At 50.9% G+C, this 14,448-nt stretch overlaps 1 protein-coding gene across 1 annotated transcript in view; it reads right to left on the reverse strand.

The window, feature by feature from the left end:
* The window catches only part of STK10 (serine/threonine kinase 10), a 117,531-nt gene that overhangs the window by 36,512 nt on the left and 66,571 nt on the right, over positions 1-14,448 (reverse strand). Inside the window, exons 5-8 of the mRNA XM_061189932.1 lie at positions 11,780-11,852; positions 10,614-10,808; positions 9,964-10,045; positions 1,024-1,158 (exon numbers count right to left, since the gene is read on the reverse strand). Coding sequence (XP_061045915.1) covers positions 1,024-1,158; positions 9,964-10,045; positions 10,614-10,808; positions 11,780-11,852 — 485 coding nt within the window. The remainder of the gene's footprint in view (positions 1-1,023; positions 1,159-9,963; positions 10,046-10,613; positions 10,809-11,779; positions 11,853-14,448) is intronic.

A 14,448-nucleotide genomic window follows, 5' to 3' on the forward strand; every position in this document is an offset into this window, starting at 1 on the left:
GCCCACTCCTGGAACCGGGCCCCAGACACGCTGCTTCCCCTTCCCACTCCCAGCCCACACCTGGCCCTGCCATCTATCAGCTCAGCGACTGCACCACTCGAACCTCAGTTTTCCCATCTGTAAAATGGAGCCTGGGTTCTCCTCTGTCTGAGTTGCAGGATGCCCGGCACCCAGCGGGGGCTCAGTAAGGGCTGTCGTTACTGTGCTGATTCCACTTGTCCTCCTTGGGGCGTCCCTTCCTCGTCCTGGTGAGGATTCACACCAGCTCAGGCTCCTCCCAGGAATGAATTAAACTTGAGAAAGTGCTGTATTGTCCATCCCCAACAGTCCAGCCCCTCCCTCACTAGGTTCACGGCACCATCTGGATAGCAGATCTCCCCTCCTGGGGGAGGCTCTCCCCAAATGGCTAGACCAGGGATCCGAAAGTAGAAGCTCAGGACAGAATCCAGCCCACAGACATGTTTTGTTTGGCTCAAATGTTTTAAAAAAATGTAAATTAGCTTTCATTTAAATTTCTACTCAGCCAAGCACTGAAGCTTGCAGATGTGTTATGACTATGCCAAGACCTGGGTCCCCTGGGCACTCAGGGCAGCCAGTCGGGGTCTGCGGTGGCTGAAGCCCTTCGCTCGGCCCGTTGCCTCTGATCACGTGCAGGCTTTATGTGCGTTGATCCCACAGTGTGCTACACACATCCTCATTTTGTATGTGAGCCACAACAGGAAAAAGGCTGGGAAGCAAAATGAGTCAACTACCAACTTTTAAAAACTGGAAGATCTCATAAAAATCTGACTCCTGGTCTTCCCTGAAAAACGTACAGGATTTGGTCAACACACCCTGCTGCCTCATCCCGGCCCATGTGCTGTCTTACATAACTGGTGGCGTGGGGGCCTGTGACCTCTGAGCTGGGGATAAACAGAAAGGAACCCTTCCTGCACCTCCCGGGCCCCTCCCACACCAGTCAAGGCCTGCGGGGATCCCGTCCCTCCCGCACGCCGCCCCCACCCCCGTTCCTCCAGGCCTTACAGAGGTGGCATCCACCGAGTCCTCCTCTTCCGCCTCATCCCGGCCATCTTCAATCTCCTCCATCACTTCAGCCTTGGCCTCGGCCACCAGTTCCCGCAGAGCCTTGTTGCTGGTGATGCTGCTGACGAAGGGATGCTGAGGGGAGGCAAGACAGCTGGATTAGAACCACTGTGGGCTGGGGGGATGAGGAGGGGCAGCCAAGGCTGGGGGAGGTGATCCCCCAGACGGAGAAGGCCAGCAGCATCCCTGAGCGAAACGTGAACATGAACTTGGTCAGGCAGACCCAGAGGCAGCTCAGAAAGTCCTGTGTGTGGTGGAAAGTGAGCCAGCTCTGCCACTCACCAGCTGTGTGACACTGAGCAAGTCCCCTTCCCTCTCTGAGCTACAGGCTTCTCACCTCTGAAGTGGAGACAATAATGCCAGACCCACAGGGATGGCACGAGGATGGAATGAGATCACGCACAGGGAAGAGCTTGGCCCAAAGCGGGAGCAGAAGTAATGTTTCAGGAGGTTTGTTTGTGTATTTGTTAATTTACTTTTTTAAAAGGTTTTCATATATGGTGTAAAAAATATAATATATACAGTATATACATGCATATACACACATACATTATTGAAGAATTACTTATGCACGGTAAAGTTCACAAATCATTAAGCTCAGGGACTTTTTCCATACATACACACCTGCTGTAACCACCACCCAGCTTAAGATACAGACCACTGGGCTTCCCTGGTGGTGCAGTGGTTGAGAATCTGCCTGCCAATGAAGGGGACACGGGTTCGAGTCCTGATCTGGGAAGATCCCACATGCCGCGGAGCAACTAGGCCCGTGAGCCACAATTACTGAGCCTGCGCGTCTGGAGCCTGTGCTCCGCAACAAGAGAGGCTGTGATAGTGAGAGGCCCGTGCACCGTGATTAAGAGTGGCCCCCGCTTGCCACAACTAGAGAAAGCCCTCGCACAGAAACGAAGACCCAACACAGCCAAAAATAAATTAATAAATAAATAAATAAATAAATAAACCCAAAGTTTAAAAAAAAAAAAAAGATACAGACCATTTCCATCACCTCGAGAAGGTCCCCATTCCCCGTGCAGTCAACCTCACTCCCCACAGCCACCCAGCTCCAGAGACTAGGTTTGCCTTCTCTTTAACTTCATCTGAACAGAATCATAGAGTTCGTATTCTTTTGTGGTTGGCTTTCTTCACTCGACACGAGTTGAGCTGAGACTATGAGATTCGCCTACCCTGTTGCACATGTCGGTAAACTCTTCCCTTTTGATTCCCGTGTAGTATTCTACCACGTGACTCTGTCACGGTTTGTTTATTCTTCCTGCTGGTGCTGACCATTTGTGTTGTTTCCCATTTGGGGCAACTATTAATAAAGCTGCTATGAACATGCTCGTATAGGTCTCAGGGTGGATGTGTGTGTTTGCAAAAGCTTGAGGCCAAGTAGTGCATGTTCTATTCCTAGGTGTTTACAGAAATGCCACATCTTTAAAAAGTGAAGGCTCCTTCACGGACCTTGGAAAACACCAAAGCTTTTTTTTTTTATAAACTTTTCTTAATTATCAGTTAGTTTTTTTTTTTTAAACGTCTCTTTTAAAATTTATTTATTTATTTATTTATGGCTGTGTTGGGTCCTCGTTTCTGTGCGAGGGCTTTCTCCAGTTGCAGCGAGCGGCGGCCACTCTTCATCGCGGTGCGCGGGCCTCTCACTGTTGCGGCCCCTCTTGTTGCGGAGCACAGGCTCCAGACGCGCAGGCTCAGTAGTTGTGGCTCACGGGCCTAGTTGCTCCGCGGCACGTGGGATCTTCCCAGACCAGGGCTCGAACCCGCGTCCCCTGCATCGGCAGGCAGAATCTCAACCACTGAGCCACCAGGGAAGCCCCACCAAAGCTTTTAAGACCTTGGCAAATGGTAAATCAGCCCGAAGACCTCCCTGGTACAAGTCTGTCTCTGAGCATCTTGTCCCCACCACCAGGTTGTGGACAGGGACATGGGATTCCTCAATGCCTCTTAGAAAGGCATTGGCAGGGGCGGGGTGGGGCAGTTGTTAAGTTGGAATTTGCTCATTTGAAATGCGCAGGAAGGCTCTGATGAAATTCACTGTTTTTACTGTCAGTTATCAGCGGAGGAACAGTGTCAACAAGATTGCAGGGAAGTATTTAAATGACTAAAGAGAATAAATTTTCGAGAATAAATTTTCTAACACCTTGAAAACATATTCACAACTGATAGGTCCACTACAAATCATTCCTATCTGCTTGTTCTTTCTTATCTGTTTAGTGCATTTGTGGAAGGCCAGGGGCAACACCCTATTCAACCCGGGCACCCCACTCTGCACATGGGAAAGCAATACACCTCACTCCTTTTAAAGAGCCCTGTCATTCAGATCTTCCTAAACCAGCCTGACTTTCTCTAGTTAGTCCAAACTAGTAAAGACGTGAAGAATTTTATTTCTTATCTTTCTCTCCCACACCCCCATTCACTCGTTGATTCACGCCTCAGCCCCACGTTGAGGCCAGTGATGTGCCAGGTGCTGAAATAAGGCCAAACAAGCAGACAGGCAAGCTCCCTGGCCTTGGGGGCTCGCAGCTGAGCGGGAGAGACAATGGGCACGTAACCACACGACAAGATCATTTTTCAGACCAGGTAATAGGATAGGCTGGAGGAACATGGGCCTGGATTGGTGCGGTGGGTGGGTGGCGGGAGATTCTGCCTAGGTCTTTGGGCAGAGGTTCCTCCTTGGGAGGTGACATTCAAGCTGAGCCCTGAGGGATGTGAAGGGGCCGGCCAGGGAAAGATCTGGCACAGAGAATTCCATGCAGGGGGAGCAGCAAGTACAAGGGCTGCAGCAGAGCAGTGATATAAAGAGTTACCCTTTGAAGGTATCACTCTGGCTGCTGTGTGGCTCCAAAAGGTCTTGAATTAGATATTAATAAGGATGTACTAATCGCGAGAGGCAGGAGAATATAGCAGTGAAGATTGCTGGCTCTAGACTCGAGAGCCAGGCTGCCTGGAATAAAATCCCACTTCCACCAACTCGGGCAAGTCACTCAACCTCTCTGAGCCTCAGTTTGCTCATCTGTATACTGGGAATAATAGTATGGTTGTTCTAAGCATTGTAGTAAGAGCTCAAAATGCGGCAGCTATCATCTGTATCATCATCACCACCACCACCATCAGCATCCTCACCACCATCGTCATCACCACCACCACCATCATCACTACCATCCCCATCATCACCATCATCCCCATCGCCATTACCACCATCCCCATTACTACCACCACTGTCATCATCACCACCACCACCATCATGACTATAGCCACCATCATCACCACCATCACTACTGCCCCTGCCATCACCATGCTACCATTCCTACCACTGCCACTATCATCCTCACCACCATCACCAGCAGCAGAACCACAATCAGAGAAGCCTTTAAGCACCAGTTTGCACTCCCAGCCATTCCCATTCCCTCCTGCATCCCCAGAGTGCAGCTTTCTGGAACTGAAGGTAAGAATCAGATCCCAAAGCTTCCCGAGCTTCACACTGCACAACCTCAGACATGTGAACTGAGCAAGAAGCCACGGGACACTTCACTGCAGTTGCTGAAGCAGATGCGGCAGAAACAAATAAAGCAAACACAGGCTTCTGGAAACACCAGGTTTTCATCAGGCCATATCACATATTGACCAAATTAGTGACTCTTAAGCTTGGCCAGGAGCCTTGCTTTCTTGAGGCTGAACATCTTCTGCATGGCCTCCCTTGAGCACCCTGGGGTCTTTAGGAAGCGGAAGGGGAGGCATGGGGAAGAAAGCCTCTGACAGAGGGGCAGGTGAGCAGGGCCATTCCCCTGGACGCCAAGCTCCTGGAATCCCCGGGCGAGCGGGGCTGGCAGATGGGGCAGGCCCTCCTGTGTCTGATTAGGCCCGGAACACTGTTCTGTAAACTGCTCTGGGACACAAAGCACAGACCCCCTCCTCCACTGCATCAGCTCTGTTACTTCCAGAGTTGTGTTTAGAAAAGACGTTTCAACCGCCAAGCTGCCAAGGCCCATTAGAGACAAAGCCCAGCACAGAAGGGTGCGGGACCTTCCCGGGTGGCCAGTGCACTGTGCACCTGCACAGGGACAGGCTGTTCTGGGCACACGGGTCCCTAGAAAGGTGCTCGGTCACCCCCGTGGAAGACCCAGATCAGAGGGAAACTCAGCCGTCTGCCCCTTCAGGAAGAGGAACAGCTGTTCTGTGCTATCTCTGCAGGGAGCCCCAAGGTGCCACAGAGCTCGCCAGCCGGCACCCACCCTCCGGCCAGGACCTCTCCTGCCATCTACGCAGTCATCCTTCCCAAGAACTTGAGCCTAGTTTTCCTCTGTGTGCTTAGAAACCATCAGCCGGGGTGTCCCACACTCCAAGACTGGCTTTAGAAAATGCCTAATAACACTTTCAAGTTTTCAGGTGTCAGCATCTTTCCTTCAGTCCTCCTTCCCTCCCTCCTAACTTTATTCCATCTCTCTTTCTTTCCTTCATTCATTCAGAGAGGCAACTTACTAGAGTGGTCAAAAGAACAGGCTTTGGAAGCAGATGACCAGGATCAGAAATCAGCTCTGTCACTTACACACTGTGTGACTTTGTGCAGGCTACGTAACCTCTCTGTGCTTCAGTTTTATCATCTGTTTGACAGAGATCCAAACAGTACCTATTTCATAGGGTTGTCATGAGGATTAAGTTAGCTAACATTTGCTAAGCAGTTAGAATAGAACCTGGCATGGAGAAGAGGCCACATAACACTTTGTTAAGTAAAAATAAGTAAATGTATTTAACGAAGGCCCTCTCCATACCAGGCACTATTCTGGATGACTGGGGCACATCAGTGAAAGCAAAAACGAAAACAAAAACAAAGACTGCTGTCCCCAGGGAGCTGACATGCTAGTCAGGGAGATCAACAATAAACTTAATAAACATGTAAGTTATATACTATAAGTGCTATGTGCCATGGAGAAATCAGAAGTAGGGCAGGGGAGGGAGAATTAGGAATGTGAGGGTGCACTAGGTTTACAGTTTTAAACAGGGTACTTGGGGGAGGCCTCACTGAGAAGCTGCCATTTGAGCAATGACTCGAAGAGAAAGAGTCAGCCATGGAGGTGTCTAGGGGAAGAGCATCCCTGGCATAGCGGACAGGCAGTGCAAAGGCCCTGAGGTTGGAGTGTGCCTGGAGTGTCTGAAGAGTAGCAAGGAGGCTGGTTGGCTGGGGAAGAGTGAGGGGGCAAGAGGAAGAGAAGTCTGAGGAGTCAAGGTGGGGTGGGCAGACCTTGCAGGACCTTGCAGGTCACTGAGACTCTGGATTTTACCCTGAGTAAGATGGGAGCCATTAAGGGGCTTTGGACTCAGGAGGTATAGGAGCTGACTTATGTTTTTCCCTCTGGCTGCAATGGAGGTGGCGACAAGTGGCTGGATCCTGGGCATGTTCTGAAGCCAGGGACAACAGGATTCCCTGGTAGAATGGATACAGAGTGTGTGAGATAGAGAGGGGTTAAGGATGCTTGCGAGGTTTGGGGCCTGACTGCTGGAAAGGTGGGGCTGCCATCGACTGAGACAGGAAAGCCATCACTAGAGCATATTTGGGGAAAGATGGGGGTGCTCAGTTGCGGACGTGTTAAGTTTGAGATATCTACGGACACCTAAAGGGGTGGAGGGTAAACAGCCGGATACAAGGGCCTGTGGGCAAGGAGGGCGGTCTGGGCTGCAGGCAGAAATGCGGGAGTCATGGCAAACAGACGAGCCCATCAAGGTGATGGAGACGGAGGAAAAGGCCCTGGCGCACTTCACGTTAATCAGCTGGAGAAAGAGGAGCAGGCGAAGGAGACGGACGAGTGGCCAGTGAGAAGGAAGGAAACCAAGAGAGCGTGGAGACCTGACATCAGGCGTTGACAGCAAAGGGGAAGAGGGTCGCCTGCGGCTGCTGCTGAGTCCAACAAGACCAGCACTGAGGCCTGAGCTGACCACGAAGTCCAGAAGGTACTAACGACCTTGACAAGAATGCTGTGCTAGAACGGGGTGGGTTTAAGAGCAAATTCAACAAGTGCATGCTGCGCACCGGGTGTGTGACAGCCATGATGCCGAAGACAGCGGGTGGGTACAGAATCGCAGCCACTCACACACTTCTGTGTGCAAGCACGACCCACCTCCTACAGAGGAGGAAACTGAGGCTCAGCGTGAGGACCACTCGGGTTTCGGGAGGGCGAGCCTGATTTCAGAGCCCAGGTTACCACCAAGTGACACGGTCCCAACAAATATCTGTGCCAGCGAATGAATGGATCATAAACCAGCGGGGGCATAAGTCAGTCAGCTGAAGGCGGGATGCAGGGCAGAAGGAGGGGCCGGGAGGAAGGTGGGGGCCGCAGGCAGATGTGAGGCTCTGGAGGGTGTGCTGGCAAGTCAAGGTCTGGGCTTACCTGTGGCCACTCCAAGCCAGGTGACCTCGGCAGGCCACTTCCCTGCCCTGAGCCTCAGGGTCCTCACCTAAGGGGGTAACGATGCCCCACCCTCCCTAACTCAGAGACGTGGAAAAAACTGATGGCAGCCTAAGCTCTGAAAGGACCTTTCTTTGTCTGGAGGGATCTCTACTTTCTTCTGCAACCCTTCTGTTTCAGCGAAGAGTCCTCTGGCAGGACGTTTTTTTCTCCACTATGGAACGGAAATTCCTGGCTCTGGCTGAGGATCCTGGGCTGCCATGAGGGGATGAGGGACAGCTGGTCTCTTCCTGGCAACATATCCTGGAGGCCGGATGTATCAGGCCAGGAGGTGCCTTCTCACGGGAAACAATTGGCCCCGGGAGCTTGGAGCTTTTGCATCTGACAGTGACAGCAGGCCCACGCACCCCCACCCCTGGTTGTCCAGTCCCTTGCTGACGCCACCCACCAAAAGCCGCAATACCCCGAAAAGAAGGCCATGTGCTTTCAAATGCAATGCAGAAATCTACAAGGAACAATCATGAGCCCCGGCAGACAGACCCCATTCTGCATCCCCGCTTCTTCCCATTTTTTAATAATTCAATTCAATGCATCAAATATTCACTGCGCACAGCACTTAACAATTAAGCTAAGCGCTTTACAGTGTCTTCTCACTTAACCCTGTAAGGGGGGGCCTGGCTATCATCCTCACTTCAGAGTGAGCACAGGGTCACAGAGAGGTTAAGCCCCCTGAGCAGGGTCTCACAGCCAGTAAGTGGCAGAGCTGGGATTTGAACCCAGGACTTTCCAACCGCAGTCCACACACTGAATCGCTGTGCTACACACCCCAGAGGGATGCACTGTGGCCCAGAGTGCCAACCACAGCCCCAGCACCTGGCGCACAGTAAGCTGGTACTTGGGAGAAGCGGCTGAATGTGAGGAAAGACTCGAGTGCGCGGTGGAGCGTCGGCCCCCTTTGCTCCCACCACACGGAGGTGGAAGGACCAGAGTGGACAGGGCGTGGACGGGCAGCCCCTCCACATCACCCAGGCCCACTTCCTCTCCCCCTCCCAACAGCATTGGTGGCACGGGGACCGGGATCAGCCGCGCTAGAGACGGCCGGGCGTTTCCAAACACAGCCGCAAACACTCCAACACTCACCCCGCCAGGACACGGGGCATCGGCCCTGGGAAAGGGCAGCTCGCAGCTACCTCAAATATTTCAAAGAGGTTCAAGGAAACAGTCATCCACTTCCCCACCTGGAGGCCGTTCAGCCAGCCAAGGGGATGCTCCCTGAGTCAGCTGTCATCCTGGCTGGTCTTGGAGATTCCACACCCAATAGCCAGAGGGAGCCTTGTAAGTGTATGTCAGATGGTGTCTCCCTCCTCCAAACCCTCACGGGTGCGCCATCGCACACAGGGTGAAGCCTGCATCCTCCCGAGGTCCTGCATGACCCGCCATGACCTGGTCCCCCTCCTCTTTGAAAGGCCTGCTTCCACCGTTGGTCTTTCGCCAGGAACTTGGATTTGGGGAGGGTTCCCCCCATTAACTGAAAAGAGGGGCCAGCTCTGCCTGAACTGCAAGCGACGTGGCCCATGCTGAACGCCTGCCAGCCTTCTGCAGTCTGGAACCCTGCCCGTGCCAGGCAGAGGCTGCCCACGTGGCCAGCCCCCAGTGAAACCCTGGGCCCCGAGCTCTCCAATGTGCTTCCCAGGTAAACAACACCTCACACGTGTCACCACAACGCACAGCTGGGGGAACTAAGCACAGACCATGTGACTCCACTGGAAGGGGACACTGGAAGCTCCTGCCTGGCTTCCCTCAGGTGCTTTTTCCTCTGTATCTTTTTGCTGTAATAAGTCACAGTGGAGAGTACGACTAGATGCTGCGTCCCGAGTGTCCTCTTAGGGAAGCACTGAACCCGGGGGTGGACACGCCCCCGTACCGCTCCGATCTCATCTCCAGCCCTGCCCCCCTCCTCACCCTGGCTCCTGCACCCTGGCTCCCTGGCTCTCCCGGCTGCACCAATTGTGCCCCCATCCTAGGCCTTCACCTCTGCTCCTGAGCACCATGTGCCTGGCCCCCTGGCCTCCTTTGGGTGTCTGTGCACAGAGCCCCTCGTGTCCTCCTTTTATAGGAGAGCAACCCCTCCCAGGCCCCCCTCCCCTGTGCTGTTCTCTTTTCCTCCAAAGCCCTGCTCTCCACCTGCCACGTGCACTATCTGCTCGTCAGCTGCCTGTCTCCCCCGCTGGAAGGTAAGGTCCTTGAGGACAGGAGTCTGGGGGCTCCCTTACCACAGCCAGTCCTCCCCGCACGAGGGCCAGCCCGTGGCAGGTGCTCAGGGAACGTCGGCCGATGAGTGAACAGTTGCGCACACCATCGCCTGGGCTGGGGGAGGACGAACCCAGCTTCCAGGTCACGGGTGATCTGTCCACAGGAAGGGCTGGGCAGAGGGACAGGCGGCCACCCGGGAGAGGGGACCACTCACCTCCAGGAGCTGTGCAGCGCTGGGCCGGGTCTCCGGGTTCTTATCCAGGGCCGTCTTCAGGAAGTCTCGGAACTCCGCAGACCTGGGAGGACAGACAGGTAAGCTGGGAGCGGGCGAGAGCCGAGAAAACTCCCCACATCACTGACTCCACTCTCCTGGGAGGCGCGTGCTTCCCAAACACGCCCTTCAAAGGACAAAGGCTGCCTTTATAAGCTAAATGGCAGAGGCGACGGGGCCTTCAAGATGCCCTTCTCGTCACAGACATCACCAACAGAGAGGATGTGGAAATCAGAGGAGCAGGGACTTGCCCGAGGGCACACAGTGAAACACAGCAGTGCTGGGGTTCGAGCCCCAATTCCCAGCCCAGGGTTGTGCCACGTGGCTGCTGGGGCTCACGTGGGCTCTTACTCCTGCAGTGGGATCCGGCTTATCTGGGTTACCCAGTCTCCCTGATGGAGAGCCGATGTCCACAGCACAGAGGGAGGAAAGAGCCAGGAGGGTCCAGGGAGCTCAGAGAGGCCTGCAGAACCCCAGGCCCAACTGCTCCCCAACTGCGGAGCCCAGCAGCGACAGCAGAGCCCTGGCACCCCGCATCCCAGGCCCTCTGGCCGTCCAGCAAACACCCTCAGGCAGGCCTCCTGGCTACTTACCACTTAGAAGGCATGAGTAGCGTGGGAGGGTCTGACTTGGCGATCTTGAGCAGGACCCGCATGGGGTTGAGCTCGTGGTGCGGGGGCTCGATCTGGGCCATCTCAATCAGAGTGATGCCCAGGGACCAGATGTCGGCTTTGTAGTCGTATGGGGTGTCCTTCATGGTCTCACACATCACCACCTCGGGGGCCATCCTGAACCAACCAAGGGACAACAGAGGGCTCAGACCCTGGCCTCCACAGGCGCTTCTCAGAGACTCAGGGTCAAGGACCAGCACAAGCCAACATCAGGGGGTTGGCAGCACTCCCGAGTCATGATTTTCATTCCTTTCCATCCCACTGTCTTCCTTAGGACTGTTTTCTCACAGAAAGACGCCTTCCAAGCAGCTCCATTGCCCAAGTCCTGCTGCAGTTCTGATTCCTACCACAAGATGGCAGCAACAATCCAGAACACAGGGTCCTGGGGAAGGGGTGGGTGGGAGCAGTGGGGAAGGTACCCAGGAAAAACTGGGGGCGGGAAGGGGGGTGAAGAGAACACAACAGCACATAGAGAAGGGATGGGAGAGAAAAGGAGAAAGAGGAATAAAAGGGCAGAGAGAGAAAGAAAGAGTGAGTAATAAGCAAGCAAGGAACCTCACTCCACGATGGGAAGTAAAACAGAAAGTAGTTAGGTGTGAAACTGAGAGAGGTTTTTTTGTTTGTTTGCTTGTTTTTAAAGTAATAGTTTTGGAAAAGAAGGAAACACAATGGACTGGATAAGTCTGGGGAGATTTCATATAAGCATAGGAACTGAACTTGTATTGTTCATCTTCATGGCCCTAGCCCTATGCCTGGCACTCAATCAAGAACCGTTTTTCAGGGGTGTCAGTTCTTATTAATGGAGCATTTTCTACATGCACCATCCCATTCAAGCCTCACAATAGCCCATTATGTAGGTGCTATTATACCCCTGATTTTACAGGTGAGTAAACTGAGGCACACGAAGCTGAGCAACATGGCCAAGGTCTCAGTGCTAGTAAGTGGGGGGATCTGGGCTCAGACCCAGTAGGCTGACTCAGGAGCCCCTGCCTCTGTCCTCTCTCCTCTAGACCAGCCAGAGGAAGCATGGAGAGTTGGAGGTGTAGCGTTCAGTCCACCATCCCATTTCCAGAAGCTACACGACTTACCAGTAAGGCGTTCCTATGAAGGAATCTCGTTTCTGCAGAGTCTTCAGATTCTTGGCAGACACACCAAAGTCAGCTGCAAGGGAAGAATCTCAGATAGAGTACTGGATGGACATTCCTCCACCCACAGCCCTGGGGCATGGACTCAGAGACACACGTTCCAAATCAACTAACAGATGCCATTTTCTATCTAGCAAACTAGTGATCATTAAAAAACAATAATACCTACTGCTGTAAGATGTATTGAGACATGCACTTTCCTACTTGCTAATAAGAATAGAAACTGAAGGGGACTTCCCTGGTGGTCCAGTGCTTAAGAATCCACCTTCCAACGCAGGGGGTGCGGGTTCAATCCCTGGCCGAGGAACTAAGATCCTACATGCCGCAAGATGCAACTAGAGAGAAGCCCGCGCGCCGCAATGATGGATCCCAGGTGCCGCAGCTAAGACCCAACACAGCCAATAAATAAATAAATTTTTTTTTTTTAAAAAAAAGAATATAAATTGAAGAGGCTTTTAGGAAAGCAGTTTGGCAATAAATAGCAAGAACCTTTCAAATATCCATACTCTTCTGGTGCAGTAATTCCAAATCTAGGAATCTAACTTAATGGAATAATCGGGGTTTTTAAATTTTTATTATTTATTTTATTTATTTTTTATTATTTTTGGCTGCATTGGGTCTTCGTTGCTGTGCGTGGGCTTTCTCTAGTTGCGGCCAGTGGGGGCTACTCTTCATTGCAGTACACACAGGCTTCTTATTGCAGTGGCTTCTCTTGTTGCGAAGCACGGGCTCTAGGCGTACAAGTTTCAGTAGTTGTGGCTCACAGGCTCAGTAGTTGTGGCTCGCGGGCTCCAGAGAGCAGGCTCAGTAGTTGTGGCGCACGGGCTTAGTTGCTCCGTGGCATGTGGGATCTACCTGGCCCATGGCTCGAACCTGTGTCCCCTGCATTGGCAGGCGGATTCTTAACCACTGCGCCACCAGAGAAGCCCGAAATAATCTTAAATATTAAAAAAAAATTATGCGTAACGATATTCACCAAAGTGCCATCATAATAGAGACGAGTTAAAAACAACCACAATTGCTTAGCTTTCAGGGAGTGATTTTAAAACTTCTTGCATGCAATATATAATATATTCTGTCTTTTCCAAAAGAATTTAAGGGACTCTCCTGGTGGTCCAGTGGTTAAGACTCCACGGTCCCAATGCAGGGCGCCCAGGTTCGATCCCTGGTCAGGGAACTAGACCCACGTGCATGCCGCAACTAAGAGTTAGCATGGCACAACTAAAGGTCCCACACGCCGCAACTAAGACCTGGCACAGCCAAATAAATAAATCAGTAAATAAATATTTTTTTAAAAAAAGAATTTAAGATGGTGTATCAAATACACACACACACACACACACACACAGAGCAAGATGAACTAGGAAATTAGGAGAGGTAAGAAAGAAGGTAAAGGGTAAATAACTGAACAGATTAAGAAAAATGTGATACACACACACAGTGGAATATTTCGTAGTCATTAAAGTTTTGAAGTACTTTATTCAATATTTTAATATTAAATTATACACATTAATATTAAATTTTAACATACATTTCATAATGATAATAGGTGAGGAAGGTTAAGAGGTACAAACTTCCCATTACAAAACAAATGAGTCACGGGGATGAAATGTACAGTGTGGGGAATATAGCCAATAATCATGTAATATCTTTGTGTGGTGATAGATGGTAACTAGACTTATCATGGTGATCATTTTGTAATGTGTAGAAATATCGACTCACTATGCTATGCACCAGAAATCAACATAGTGTTGTCAATTATACTTCAAAACAAACAAACTCATAGAAAAATAGATCAGATGTGTAGGGGTTCGGGGGAGGGGGAATTGGATAAAGGTGGTCAAAGGTACAAACTTGCAGATATAAGATAAATAAGTCCTAGGGAGGTAATGTACAACATGACAAATAGAATTAACACTGCTGGGTGTTATATATGAAAGCTGGTAACACAGTAAATCCTAAGAGTTCTCATCACAAGGAAAAAACTTTTTTCTTTCATTTTGCAACTATACAAATGGATGTTCACTAAACTTATTGTGATAATCATTTCATGATATATGTAAGTCCAATCATTATGCTGTGACCTTAAACTGATACGGTGCTGAATGTCAATTATATCTGAATAAAACTGGAAGTAAAAATAAATTAAAAATTTAAAATAACATATATTTAAATATTTCAATATTTAATAGAATATTAAAATATTTTATTGGTATATTTATATAGATTAAATGGGAAAGGGGGAGGATGTATATTGTATGGTCAGAATTATGCCCCACTCCCTCCCCCACAAAAGGGCAAAAATATATTTTGCATTATTGGAGGAAATGTACCAGCCTGCTTAAATGGTTGTCTGTGGGTGGTAAGACTAGACGAGGTTTCTTCTATTTTCTGAATTCCCGAAGTTTGCTGTGAGAAACGCGTATGACTTTCAGGACTAACAGAAATAAATAAATATAATTTCTCTTTACACACACATCCACCACCATCAGTCTTGCTTCACACACCCGCTGCTAAGGGAAGAGCCCAGCGCCACGAAGAGGAATTTTCTCCAGTGCTCCGGCCTTCAGGGGCCAAGTTTCATCTTCATTAAAAATTAAACTCAGGAGGAA

The sequence above is a fragment of the Eubalaena glacialis genome, chromosome 4 (assembly GCF_028564815.1).
Source record: "Eubalaena glacialis isolate mEubGla1 chromosome 4, mEubGla1.1.hap2.+ XY, whole genome shotgun sequence".
Taxonomy (NCBI): domain Eukaryota; kingdom Metazoa; phylum Chordata; class Mammalia; order Artiodactyla; family Balaenidae; genus Eubalaena; species Eubalaena glacialis.